Source organism: Diadema antillarum, unplaced genomic scaffold (genome assembly GCF_040938485.1).
Source record: "Diadema antillarum isolate AM-2024a unplaced genomic scaffold, OU_Dant_1.0 scf00000143, whole genome shotgun sequence".
NCBI lineage: Eukaryota > Metazoa > Echinodermata > Echinoidea > Diadematoida > Diadematidae > Diadema > Diadema antillarum.
The window spans coordinates 358426-373742 of record NW_027271032.1 but is presented as its reverse complement, the minus strand read 5'-3'; the positions used below and the strand labels follow the sequence as shown (position 1 = coordinate 373742).

The 15317-nt window shown below is 38.4% G+C and overlaps 1 protein-coding gene across 1 annotated transcript; it reads left to right on the top strand.

The window, feature by feature from the left end:
• Positions 1-669: 669 nt before the first annotated feature.
• On the top strand, positions 670-13216 carry LOC139721405 (ras-related protein Rab-22A-like). Its single transcript, XM_071632721.1, has 6 exons — positions 670-705; positions 3028-3107; positions 3741-3822; positions 10051-10122; positions 10910-11129; positions 12897-13216. The coding sequence occupies exons 1-6, from the start codon at positions 670-672 to the stop codon at positions 13013-13015; spliced, it is 609 nt and encodes a 202-aa protein (XP_071488822.1). The 3' UTR covers positions 13016-13216.
• The last annotated feature ends 2101 nt before the right edge of the window (positions 13217-15317 follow it).

The following is a 15317-nucleotide window of genomic DNA, read 5'->3' as shown; positions in this document are numbered from 1 at the left end:
GCTATATTCCTTCCTGCCAAATGTCCTCTTCGTGATGCAGTAAACAATGTGTTTCCATGATTTTTGTAACCGCAGCGGTCATATTTGTTTATTTGGCTCATTCTTCTTTTAGATGGTGAATTATACTGATCAATCCAAACTTTCCAAAATGTTTCGACTCGTGATCGAGGCATAATAATATGCCCTACATCATTAACACTCTGATCAAAAGCGAGAGTGGTTCGGCCAAATCATATTCTAGTAATTACCCAGAGCTTGTCTAGAGTCCGAAGTTTAATTTCGAGAGGTTGCATGTTTGATGTTATTGAGTGAAGAGCGTAGTCAGGACTGCTGCAAAGGAATGATTCGGCCTTGTATTGAAGCCACACAGACGACAACCGAACGTATATATTATAGCCTTACTTGCGCAGGTCAGTTGAGCGCACCAAAGTGTTCATTCCATTTTTCACTCCTCTGAAATCCAGTCCTTCATAAGGACAAACCTTTACTGACTATAGAGTTCCAGTCACACCAACCAAAATGTTATAGAATAAGATCATTGCTGCTCACGACTGGCTCTTGAAAAAAAAAAATCCAAGACTGCGCGACGAATTCTGGGTGCGTTGAGTCTCTCGGAGTTAATCACTTCGTAGTCAGCATCAATGTAGATTCTAGCTCAGTAGCAGCAAAATGACTGCTAAAGGCGCCAAGGTGGTCCTTCTTGGGGTAAGTGTAATTTCAATTCCACTTCATTGTTTCTCAGTACATTTTCGAACTAATCTAAATATTTGCATACAATGTGTTAAACTTAATACAGTTTACGACGTGGTGTTAACGAGGAAAGAAATATCTTGCAATAATGACGGTAATAGTCACGTCATCATCATAGTAACAAACCAAGCTGAAAGCAAGATAAATAATGATGGAAGCTATATACGTGAAAACTATATAACTTAAAAAGGCTGTAGTATATGCATCCAAAATGAGACATTATTGAGACGGCTGGACTGTCGACAATGTTTGTCTCTGGCCAATTCGGCTTATCTATGCTGGTTTAAAGTTTCTACTTAATGAAATTCTTGAAAGACATTATTACTTGTATATTTATTTATTCATTTATCAATTCATTCATCTATCAATCTACTAAATCATTTTCCATTATAATATAACTATTATCATTATTATTATCATCATCATTACTACTTTATTATAATTGTTTTCATTGTTGTCTTTATTACCAATGTTATCGTAATTAGTAGTAGTTGGTAGTAGCAGTACTAGCATCATCAACACCACAAACTTCCATTCTTCTCTTTAAAGAAGAAATCCACCCCAAAAATAAATAAACTTCAAAAGAAAATGATACAAAAATGACAACAATCGTATAAGAAATAAGGAAGATATGACATTTTGAAATTTCACAATTTTTTCGGAAAACATTTCTTTACCAGTCCTTTTGAATATTCAAATCAGCAAGTTGAGGATGTCATGCTGTCACAATTTCTTATTCATTTCAAATACAGCGGTAAATTACAAAAATCTCATATTTTCAATTCCATTCAATACAATCAAATTCCATTCAATTCAATTCAATAGTTTGTTTATTTCTATCATCAAAAAAGAAAAAGAAAAAGAGAACATGATTCAAAGCGGTACAAGTTGTCGATTTGTCTTTCATTTGTCTGATATGGGCAGGTTTTTTTTTTTTTTCTTCAAATACAATATGAATAGTATATGCACGAATGATGTCATAAAAAAGAAACAATGCGCTCTGTCATGGCAACAAAAAAAAGTAAATAATCATAACGATGGAAAACAGTGTTCCATTAAAAAGCCAAGCTTGTAAGACGTGGAACACTGGAAACAAAACAACGACAGCACCAATTTGTTATACCAATAAAGTATATTCATATTTCATCTATATACCATTGTACATTTGCTCATTGATATATGATGGTGATACTATAAACAATGCTTACTATGATATTAAAATGCAAACATATCAACTATATAACATAGCACATTTCAGCTGTGTAAATATAAAACTTGTCTCAAAACCACCCAAAATAAAAAAGAACAAAAAAATGTTAACTCTGATATATATATCTTGGTATTAGCTACAAATAACAATTTTCAGAATTTCATATACATACATGAACAATTGTGAGGGTATTGTTCTGTAGGGAATATTTTTCTCTTTCTGTTGAAGTTTATTTTTGGGGTGGATTTCCTCTTTAAGCTCTGAATGCCACCTCGAACAGGGCGACCCACCCTTTCATTCTGATCTCTCTCTAAAAACCTTATTGCACAGATATTGCTGTTTAGAGGTGTAACAGTATAACACTTGACTGTGGGATTTACTACGATAATATTCCCCATTATCTCAAGGGGAAAATATACCTCCCAAGAGACTTTCAAGCGTTAAATCACAATGATAGACAAGGCAATACTTTGTTTTGCTATATTGTTTGATTTGATTTGATTCATTTATGTGACATTGCTTTACAAATCCTTATTTTCAGCATGCAATATCATCAAACATTATAACATAAACACATCATTATGATACTTTAAACATGTTATTTCCTACAGTTTCCAACAATTTCATTGCACAGAATACATCTTGTGTTACAAATTTCTATACATAAATACACATCGTTTTTCACTCTCGCCCCATCGGCTGCCAGTCAAATTCTGGAATTATATTACCTGACGATATGCACTGACATGATTGTATTATGACCAATCAACGAACAGTATATAGGCCCTGTTTGTGTAGAACACTAATATAATGCTTTTACTCAACATAAGCATGCTGTCACGTTAGCAAAAGTTATGTTTCACTAAAGTTTGGAAATGAAATGACTGTTTGTTCTATTGAGACGGGCGAGTTTGGTATACGTTGACGGGACTGCGTTCGCATACTGATGCTGATGGCGATTGGTGATTGGAGATCCGTCTTTATGTTGCTTAGCTACAAGTAGAGGGGATCATTATAATGCTTTTTTGCGACACAAAAACTATATATTACCTTTCTCGTCTTTGCAGGAGATGGGTGTGGGTAAGTCAAGCATCGCAGGACGGACTCAGAGCGATACATTCTTGGACTCATATCAGGCGACTATCGGGTATGACGCGTGTGAATAATATGGAAGTATTGCCGTATTGCAAGGTCACAACAGAATTTTCATCATCACCAAACCTAGATAAACCGTAAGATCTTTAGATTTAGAGGAGGTATATGGTCACTGTATGTAAAAGTAATCTATATGTTGTATAATACAAGACTGTGGGAGGTCAGTTTATTAGATACCATGACGAAGAAAACTCGTCAATCAATGGTGGAAAAAATGTATTCTGTCCTCTGCAATGCCATCTAAAACGATTCCCACTGTCGCACTATTCAGTGACACTCGTGATGCTGCGTTTATGTCTGGGCATCAGTTTCGGAATGTATAGACACGTAAGTCGTACGAGAGACTTTACCCAGCTTTCTCTCTGAAAGGAAATACTACTGTCTCGTCTCACTAAACAATGTACACTAATATCATACTAGTAATCATGCACTCTAGTAATGGTAATAAGTAACCTTTGAGTTGTGGAAGATAAGCCCATACAACCCTGCAGTTTTGTTTTGCCAAGTATCTGTTTCGATATGATACAATAGCCGTACTATACCTGATTGACATTGTAAATGATTACAATATACGAGAGTATCTCTCAACAACAATTGTTATTTCTGTTACTCTGAATTGATACAGCGCCACCTTCACAACCAAACACATCGTGGATGGGGACCGCCAGTACAAATTCTACATCTGGGACACAGCTGGGAAAGAAAAGGTAAGCTTTCCATGGGCGTCACCAGGGGGGGTGCGTTGGGTGCGAACGCACCCCCCTTCAGATCCTGAAAAAAAAATAAAAATCAGTCTGCGAGCGACCTCAACGCCGGACGCTAAATAATTACTCTTTTCCATTTTTTTTTTCATATTTTGCACCAGGGACACACACACACACACACACACACACACACACACACACAAAATCAATTCGCACCCCTAGTTCTGGCAGCACTGATTTTATACATATCTATTAGTATTCTACAGTGTTTACTATTTATCGACCGTACTGTACATCCCTACGATACCGAGCACTTATACACGTTTGCATGTACGTGTGCTACTTACAAGTACATAGTAGGGTCTATGTACATTACTTCTGACCAATCCATATTGCCAGCCCAAGAGCAAGCCTTAGCCTCATTAAAAAAAGATGAAAAAAAAATGGAGGGGCAAGCATATTATTTTGCCCAACCCCCCCCCCTCCATAATTCCAGAGACGAGAAGATTCTCTTATCTTTTTTTTTTTGGACCGAAAAACAAAAAGTTACCCGCATAAAATATTGGAGGGGCAAGCATATTTTAATTTTGCCCCCCCCCCCCATAATTAATAATTCCCGAAATGAGAAATTTTCTTGCTTTTGAAATAAAACAAAAATGTTGCCCCCATAAAAATATTGGAAGGCAAGCGCACCATTTGCCCCACCCCACATGATCATAATTCCCGCGATGAAAAGATTGTCTTGCTTTTTTGTTAGAATTCAAGAAATCTGTCCAATTATTTCACCCAAAAGCAGTGGCGTAACTACGGGGGGGGGGGGGTGCGCCCCCTCATAATCCGCTGGTAAAAAAAAAAAGACTTACCGAAATAGTAATTCAAGTGTTAGTAAACTGCTTTTGAATGAAAGGGTGATCAAGAAATAAGACATTTTTCTATGATTTCTTTTAACCATAATTAGATAGGTATATAGTGTGAAACATTGTTCAAAAAGCCCGGACCCGACAAAAGATTGTGATTCAGCGTGATTCCTGGTTGGCATTCTGCATATAAGCAGGATGTGCGCAGTGTACTCAGTACATCCGAATGAAGAGTCGCTACAATGTTGCGCAATGTGATGTAGAATGTACAGCACCTTTGTACCTTACGCTTCGTTATATCAAAGCTAGATCATTGCTTTTGCAGTGTTGCTTTACATACTAGTCTATGTAAAAATGTCTTGCATTGCCAATAAAAAGACTTGACCTGGGCTAATTCCTAACTTTTCCATCTACATATAATACACACACACAAACAAACACGCACAATTAGTTTAGGGGATGCTCTAAAGTGCAGATTTTGGACATCCTTTCCCCACTTGGTCACTTCGACGCCACCTCGCTGGTCATACTTCCCCCAGTCATGAACATAAACCCACACCCTTGACTACCAGTGGCGGATCCAGGGGGAGGGGCGCACCGGGCGCACCGGGCGTCCGCCCCCCCTTTAATTTCCAAAGCGAAAAAAAAAAATAATAATATAGCTTCAAACGGCAGTTTTTGGACAGTAAAATGTCAACATTTTCAAGCTTGCTCGCATTTAGTCGTAATGTCATTCTCCTGAAGTTGCTGCCAGTAATTGCCGGCAGTTGCGCCTGGTGCGCCCCCCCCCCCCTTAATTTCCAAAGCGAAAAACTATAGCTACAAACGGCAATTTGGGGACTGAATGTCAAAATTTTCAAGCTCGCTCGCTCCGTTCGCTCGCATTTAATCTTTATGCCATTCTTCTGATGTTGCTATAGATACCAGTAATTGCCTGCCGTTGCGCCCGGTGCGCCCCCTTAATTTCCAAAGCGAAAAAATATGGCTAAGAACGGCAGTTTTTGGACTGTAAAATGTAAAATTTTCAAGCTCGCTCTCTTCGCTCGCTCGCATTTAATCGTTATGCAATTCACCTGATGTTGCTGCCAGTAATTGCCAGCAGTTCCGCCCGGTGCCCTTCCCCCTTAATTTCCAAAGCGAAAAAAATATGGCTAAGAAAAGAACGGCAGTTTTTGGACTGTAAAATGTAAAATTTTCAAGCTCGTTCGTTCTGCTCGCTCGAATGTAATCATTATGCTCTCCTGATATTGCTGCCAGTATTTGCCAGCAGTTGCGCCCGATGGGCCCCCTTAAATTCTAAAGCGAAGAAATATACCTACAAACGGCAGTTTGTTTTTTACTGTAAAATGTCAAATTTTCAAGCTCGCTCGCTCGCATTTAATTGTTACCCAATTCTCCTGATGTTGCTGCCAGTAATTGCCGGCAGTTGCGCCCGGTGAACCCCCCCCCCCCACCTCCTTTGTTTCCAAAGCGAAAAAATATGCCACCAAATGGCAGTTTTGGGACTGTAAAATGTCAAAATTTTCAAGCTCGCTCTCTTCGCTCGCTCGAATTTAATTGTTATGCCATTCACCAGATGTTGCTGCCAGTAATTGCCAGCAGTTGCGCCTGGTGCGCCCCTTAATTTCCAAAGCAAAAAAAATACGGCTACAAACGGCAGTTTTGGGACTGTAAAATGTCAACATTTTTAAGCTCGCTCGCTCGCATTTAATTGTTATGCCATTCACCAGATGTTGCTGCCAGTAATTGCCAGCAGTTGCGCCTGGTGCGCCCCTTAATTTCCAAAGCAAAAAACTACGGCTACAAACGGCAGTTTTGGGACTGTAAAATGTCAAAATTTTTAAGCTCGCTCGCTCGCATTTAGTTGTTATGCAATTCTCCTGATGTTGCTGCCAGTAATTACCGGCAGTTGCCCCCGTTGCGCCCCCGCCCCTCCTTTATTTCCAAAGCGAAAAAATATGGCTCCAAATGGCAGTTTTGGGACTATAAAATGTCAAAATTTCCAAGCTCACTCTCTTTGCTCGCTCGCACTTAATCATTATGCCATTCACCTGATATTGCTGCCAGTAATTGCCAGCAGTTGCGCTCGGTGCGACCCCCCTTAATTTACAAAGCAAAAAATTATGGCTACAAACGGCAGTTTTTGGACTGTAAAATGTCAAAATTTTCAAGCTCGCTCGCTCGCTCGCTCGTATGTAGTCGTTATGCAATTCTCCTGATGTTGCTGCCAGTAATGACCGGCAGTTGCGCCCGTTGCGCCCCACCCCTCTTTTATTTCCAAAGCGAAAAAATATGGCTCCAAATGGCAGTTTTGGGACTGTAAAATGTCAAAATTTCCAAGCTCGCTCTCTTTGCTCGCTCGCATTTAATTATCATGCCATTCACCTGATATTGCTGCCAGTAATTGCCAGCAGTTGCGCTCGGTGCGCCTCCCTTAGTTTACAAAGCAAAAAAAATATGGCTACAAACGGCAGTTTTTTGGACTGTAAAATGTCAAAATTTCCAAGCTCGCTCGCTCCGCTCGCTCGTATGTAGTCGTTATGCCATTCCCCTGCCAGTAATTTGTCGTTTCACACCGTCATTCCATAATCCATTTATAAGGGATGCAACCCTCTCCGGCACTTCCACACCCTCCCCCCCCCCCCCCCCCCCCGATGAAATCCTAGCTACCGGCGCGCCGTTGCCCTTTCCCCGCTTGGTTTCCCTCAAAAAACAGTAAAAGTCTAGGGATTGAGAGCTTCCTATATTCCAAATGTCTGTCCAAAAAAAATCTCGTAAACATTTAGTGTCAAAACGCACCCCCCTTGAAAAAAAGCTGGTGACGCCCCTGCTTTCTTGAATGAGGGAAAGAGAGCGAAGGCTGTGTTTTTAAGCACAACAGATTCAGGAAATCGACTTATAGTATACGCTAATACTACAATTGGTTTTCATTCATGGTCCGCGTCAACTTTTTACACTTTGGTCTTCTTCTTTAAAACCCATCAGTCCTTGTTGTTAATGATAATGAATAACATTTATATAGCGCTTAATACTGATGTTTCTAAGCGCATCAATCCGGGGGGGGGGGGGGAGAGAAAAAAGTATAACGTAAAAGCATTATGTACATATTATGATACAACGACAGCAACAACAACATAATTAAGGTTGTGTAAACAGATAAGTTTTCAACAATGACTTAAACCTATCAACATTTTCAGCATTACGAATATAAAAAGGGGGTTTATTCCAAAGAAGTGGGGAAATAACAGAAAAAGCCCTATCACCATAACGGGTACAGGTGCGGGGACCACGTGATAATTGGAGAGTGGAGGAAGAACGGAGAGAACGGGTTGAAGTGGAAGAGCGGAAGGAAATTAAGTCTTTGAGATAAGATGGGGCAAGATTATTGCATATCTTGTAAACAATAAGGAGGATTTTAAAAGTGATACGTTCATGAATGGGGAGCCAGTGGAGGGATTGGAGAACTTGAGTAATGTGGTCAGATCTTTTTGTAAGGGTAACAAGCCTAGCAACTGTATTTTGAATTCTTTGAAGTGGTTCAGTACTTGAAGCAGGGAGACCAACAAGAAGGGAATTGCAGTAGTCAAGATGAGAAGAAACAAAATGCGTGAATGAGACGTTCAGTGGAAGACTGATCCAATAACTTACGGATTTTACCAATTTTACAAATGCCCCAAGCAGCAGAACGACATGAATTCTTAATATGTTGTTGAAAGTTCAGATGCTTAGCTACAATGACTCCGAGATCTCTGACGGACTGAGAGATGGGGATAGTACTATCTTCAAGGGAAAATTCTGTGAGAGAGCTACCCCGCCTGAACTGAGAATGAAAATATAAAAATTCCGATTTAACACAGTTCAATTTTCAAATAATTATCGTGAGACCATTGCTTAATATCATCAACACATCTACTAAGTTTGCTGAGTGCTTCGACTTGGGTATTTGGTTGTATATATGTAAATTTGAGTATCGTCGGCATACATAACATGTAAAATATCTTCATGAGAATTGATTACCGAAGACAGAGGGGCTGTGTATAGAAGAAATAGAGGAAATAGTAAAGGACCATTCGGGGCATGCAGTGGATGGTGGACACAACACATTAAATTGTACGTATGTCTCAACTGGTTCTTATGGGAACCAAGGGGCGTGGTCGAAAAGACCTAAAAATAATGAGTTAATTTCGCAGTAACAACCAAGACGTCGTGCACTGGAATACTCGTAGAGGTAAAGAATTTTTAAGCTGTTCATGACGAGGAGCAGTGGAGGATTAACATTAGATGGGGTAGCAAAGTGAGCATGGTGAGTGGGGCACCAAGGATGGAATTATTATACATTCAGATTCAGATTCAGATTTCAGTTATTGTCCAGATAGGAAGTTCTTTCTGTTGGCCTTTATGAAAATAGGGATATCTACATGCATGCATGACATTCACACACACTTTGAGATATAAATTGATTACATATACATGATTATACATAAAAATATAGTTTTCAAAATACAATCATACAATCATACTACTCATTATACATTGCACAAACATAATTGTCAGTTAATTATTTATTATCATTCATTGCATTTACACATCAACAACTGACCAAAAGAGTTAAGAAAACACGAAGTCATTAAATGATAATTATGACAAACGATACTATGTAGTATAAATGATTCAGGTGGTCCCAATAAGCAGGGGCCGTGCTCAAAAGATGCAAACTGTCAATATGTAAATTTTAAATATCTTCCTTTCGTGATGCAGCAATAATATAACCAACATTGTTGACGATTCTCTCAGAAGTTAAACATACAAGCTGTTTATGACAGAGGCAGACGTGGCCTGTTTGAATACCACATAATTATTTTGGGTGGCCTTATAGTGTTTGAATTTTCATTGTCATCTTTTCCCTTAAACGCATTGTCAAAATGTTCACAAAATTGTTGACATGGTGGTGACTTCGTCACTCCTCATTTTATTTGCAGAATGAGGTTGTGGTTGTGCAAAATCTCATTGTTTCACGATGCATTGAAACTCTTAAGTCACATAACATCACTTCCTATTTTGAGAAAACCCTGATGTACCATTATCTTCGTTTGTTTAGCTTATTTTTCATATACGAGTCAATTTGAATATGGATTGTCATTTCACGTCACACTGAATCCACTTGACTGACGAAACTTGACAGAATTTTCTTCTACGAAAATAATTGTGCATATTAAGATGACGAAGCTAAATCAGTTTCCTCCATTGACAGTATATCTCAAGCAAGAATATCCAGAATGATAATGTTTGTATTATACCCAGCAGGAATAGAAAGCGCTGATATCATGCAAGTATTTTTCACTCTGCTTTATACTTTCATTTTCATTTGTCATAGTTCCGGACACTGGCTCCGCTTTACTACCGCGACGCCGCGGCAGCACTTTTGATCTACGATATCTCAGCTAAGGTAAAAGTGAATTCGGAGAAGAAGTTGCAATATTATCAGAATATCTAACAATGTACTCAGTAACTGATAAGTGTTGTTATGGTTGTTGTGCATTCAAGATATCATACTTATAAGTTGTAGCTGAGCTTACAAGGTACCAAACCAAGTAAAATGGATACCGACAGAAACGGAAGTGGCATTGTGGTGAAAACGATAAAACAACAAAGACTGATGAGAAAGCTGTAAAAAACTTGCTGTCGATTTGTGTGTTTGTATGTGTGTGTGTGTGTATGTGTTTATATCAAATCTATTACTATACATTCTTGGTGTAGGGTTTGAACAAGGTCCATTAATGACGAAGTATTCATGGGTATAAGACACCAATATAAAATGTGTTAACTAATGGGGAATACAGCCTTTTTGCATCGCACTGTGTGATTGTTTCATTGTCTATGGCATTTTGTTCCATGTTATTGACGCATATAGAAGACATTAGAAAATTTCCCCTAATGTTCATTGCATGATTACATAATAACAACCAGAGGAATCCGAGGGGAAAATATAATCTGCTTGCCATATAGCATGATTTGATAAAATCTATTGACACCTGTCACTGTCTTTATATTTTTTCTGTTCTGTTTGTATTTGTATTTTGTGCCGACACAAGATAAAGAGCACCCGGTTGGCACACTTGGCCATGAAACCGCATTTACGTTATCACGCAAATCCAGGCAAGGTCTATCCTTCTTGTTCGTATATTTTGCTCTCCACTCCCCCCCCCCCCCCCCCCCCCCACCCCCTTCCCTAGGCATCCTTTGACTGCATTCCGTATTGGATATCAGAACTGCGTAAGCACGGACCGCCAAACATCATCATTGTCCTCGCGGGAAACAAGTGCGACTGCGGTGATGAATTGCGGGAAATTCCCTTCAGATTCCTAACGAGTTACGCCACGGAGAAGGGAATCCCCTACTTCGAGTGCAGCGCGAAGACGGGGGAAAACGTGCGAGAAATTCTGGTAGAAATAGGTACCTCCGTTTATCTCTTCCATTGAGTCTCAATGAATGACGTAATGTCCTTCCAAGAACATGACAATAGCTCTTTGCTTGATAATTATAATAGTAGCTGCTCATTCTCACTTGTTCCAATATCATGATGGTCTTTTTGTTGTTGTTGTTTGCGAATATCTTCATTTCTAAAAACGCTTCTAAGTGTATGTCTATGTTATCCATCTGTTATGAGAATTTATTGTTGTATGTTTGTATTCATGTATGTATCTATGTACCTTATTTAGTCATTTATTCATATATTTGTTTAATTACTTATTTATATATTCATTTATACATTTATTTATGTAATGTATGCATTTATCTATTTATAGTTTGTTAGTTTGTTATTCATTCATTTATCTATTAAAATAGATAAGATAGGTTCTTCCTACAAGAGCTGTAGTGACTCAGTGAATGAGACTACAGATTCAAAGGTCCCTGCTTCGACTAACCTTGCTTCTTTCCTCACTCTATCCTTATTGCCTATACCGTATGTCCCCCCCCCCCAAAAAAAAAAAGAAGAAGAAAAATTACAATCGGACTTTCTAAAACGACTCATTAGTTTAAAAATAGTGAATCAATCCAAATACAATACATGTATCAAGGTATGAAACTATAACTTATTACCTACATCTTCATACAGAAAACCCCACCCGATTTGCTTCAGTGGTCAAAGAGAAAAAAAGGGGATCTTTGTAGAGGATGTCAGAAATCCCTTCCTTTCAAGTTTTATCCGTCGTGTTCACAGTTCCAAGAGCATCCAAGTGCTGAACTTGGAAAAACGGACCCATGACATGCTTTACAACAATTCACATTTCTCTGTGAGCACTTAACCAAATTGAATGGGTTTTCTGCAAAATGTATAGGTAAGAAGTTAAAGTTTCATTCCTTGAAATAGCATTCAGATTGTTTAATCATTTTGAAAGTTATCAATGCGGAAATCCGATTGTATCTTTTTTTTTTGGGGGGGGGGACATACTGTGTAGTCCTTAGGGAGTGACTGACAACTGAAAGCCTTCGTCTAACAATAACTAATTCATTCTAAATCGATTCAGTTCAGTGCAATGCAAACTTTTATGTGACACCTGGCCATCGAATCAAACCAACCATTATTTACCATTCTGAACAGTAATCTGAATTGACCCGCAATAATGTGAAGCATTCAAAGTAGCTTTGCTATTGCTTATAATATATCAATCGTAACCTCTTCACAATCATTGAATGTGTTTAACAACTGAAAACTGAATACAATTGTATAGAAAAGGGTCTAGTATTCAATTATGATTATGTTGGGATAGAAATTAACACCAGCGTATATCGCTGTACCAATCACTACACAAAGGGCATGTCTCCATCCATCCATCGTGCGTAATAATAGTTCTTTAGTATTTTCAGATATTTGATCAACTAAGAATCCACTGATAACCAGAAAGAAAGCACACCTGGTATTCATACTTTTGATTGTGTGTCGCATTTTTTTTTTTTTTTGGGGGGGGGGGGGGGGGGTAAGACTTCTATTTGCAGTATTTGCCTTGTTTCATTTTTTTTCTTTTGGCTTTGCCTTGTTGTGGCTTGAATTTTGAAGAGAAAGACATCATAGCTTTAGAATGCAAAGTTGATTGAATTTTTATTTTTTGTTTATTATAATTATGACAAATCTACCTTCGTTGCCATAATTACACACGAATCCGGTTTCCTCCAAATCGTAATTATTCTTATTTTTTTTTTTTTTGCTCGTTTTGATAGGACGCCACCTACCATCCGATTTGGTCACAACGAATAAGGAGACAACGCGACTGCTGAACCCGACCGATCCGACAACACTATGTTGGCCTTTCGGCCAGCGTAACTGCAGCATTATTTGACAGAAACAAAAACTTCCTTTATGTTATGCTCTAGCTTCCATAAGGATCACTGTCAGGAAATCAAAACAGAGTGAGATTACAATATATAGTGTAATTTAAGACTTGTCAGCATCCGATTGGCACGGAATGCGCCATATTAATTATGCTAGTACGTTGTACGCACTGTCCAAGGTTCCTGGCAGATTAAGGACTGAACTTGAGATCCTGGCTTCGAATGATTCTGAGTGCTCTCCTAAAACATGGAGCGGACCAAGTCTTCCCACTGTGCCCTTCTCCACTCACTGGGCCGCTTGCTACATTGTGGATAACCGGCAATGGTCTTGATGGTGAGGTGACAACATTGGCAAGACACCTTGGAAAACACTTTGTATAATATGGTGGAAAAACATAACAATACAAAGACTGCTCTCAGTGTTATGCCAATAGCGAGCTTTAGATCTACGACGCGAGCGCTAAGACGACGCTACATGTAGTTTAAAAAAATAATGCTGTTCTGCTCCTGCGCGGGACAGCATGTTTCCATTGCCCAACCAAGGAGACTACGTCGTCTTTAGCATTCGCGTCGCAGATCCAAAAGCTTGCTAATACTCCGCAGGACGCTGGGCGTGGATCGCCCAGTCGCCTTCGATCTGCGTTCAATCAGGGCCCCATTTCATAAGAAGTTGATATGATAGCAACATTTGCTGGAATGGCAGTTGTCATGGTAACGACAAAAATCCAGCTTCCTGATTCGCTGTTGCTTTGGGCGCGGGCATGGGCATGGGAAGTTTTAATTCCAGCATTGTCCAGCAAGAGTTACTAGTTAGCACCTTTCATTAAATGGGGCATAGGACGCTTTACTATTATTGCTATAAGTTGTTTTTACTGCGGGGTGCTTTGTTTGTTTCTTCTCATGCGTTATATTTATCCGTCTACTGACATCAAGCCTACGAAATATCAGAGAAACCTTCATGAAGAGAGCGATGACATTTGCTTTTATTGATAGTTATATCAATTCATGGTATTTACAAACTGGACAGCATTTCGTTGTGAGATAGATGCTTTTACTGCTATCTGGTTAACGCGCGATATAATGTCAAAATCTCGTGTAAAATGTTGTATTCTATAATAGGGGTGTGTTTATATCTTTTGTTGGTATAATGTGTTCCTTTATTTGTCTTTGTAGTGTAAGATAACCCTCGATATTCGTGGTGTTTGTGGCGACGGCGGTGGTGGTATAGTTTGTGGCTGTGGCAATGGTGTAATGATTGCATATTATAGTGTTCGACTCCAGGGTGAGGATGTGTGTGCGTGTGGGTGTGTGTGTTTGCTTTGTTTGGTAGTGTATTATTTTGTTTTACTTGTTTTGTATGTGCTTCTTAATGTGAGTGAAAGTTTTTTTGTGTGTGTGCGTGTTTGTGTGTGTCTGTGTGATTGTGTACATGCGTTTCAGCGTAAATACATTGATGGGTGTGCGCATTAGTTGTGTGCGAGTGTGTGTGTGTGTGTTTTCCACTGTACGATAATAATATGAAAAAAAAAACTGTCTACGGAGTCTACGTGTTATTCCGTTTCATTCATTGATTATTTCTCTTCTTTTTTAACAACAATTGTATATTTGAATTCAGCTTAATATCTGTTCTCCAACATACTATATTATATGCCTTTATAGGAAAAACGATTGATTGAATATCATTTGTAATACATATTCAATGCAGAACATTTCGAATAAATTCAATTGAATAATAATGATAATAATGATAATGATAATAATAATAATAATAATAATAATAATAATAATAATAATAATAATAATAATAATAATAATAATAATAATAGAGCTATTCTGCTTATTCCCTTATTCCCTATGTGCCACGTAATGAAGCCGGTTGTACAGTTTATTCATTTTTTTCTCACCGTACATCTAAACATACCCGGATATCCAATACATTTCTCCGTATCGATACCCTCGTCTTGCTCTTTGGAGTGAAATTTGCATGTATGCGTAATTGCTTAAATGAATTAACAAATTAATAATACGACGAATTCTGAATGTGGACAATAAAAATGAAATAAAATGAAAATGAAAATCACAATGATTATTTCAAAGCTAGTCTGCATCTCACAATATTTATGTATATATTGATTATATTTATGAGAAGGGTTATAAAGATGAAATTTATAAACAAATTTTCACACTTGTATACCATTTCCATCTAAATCAATAATTCCAATATATGGTGCATATGAACCACACACTTTTTACTGTATACGGTATATTTAACGTCGGAAATTGGGCCTACACACCCTTCTTGCATGCTAT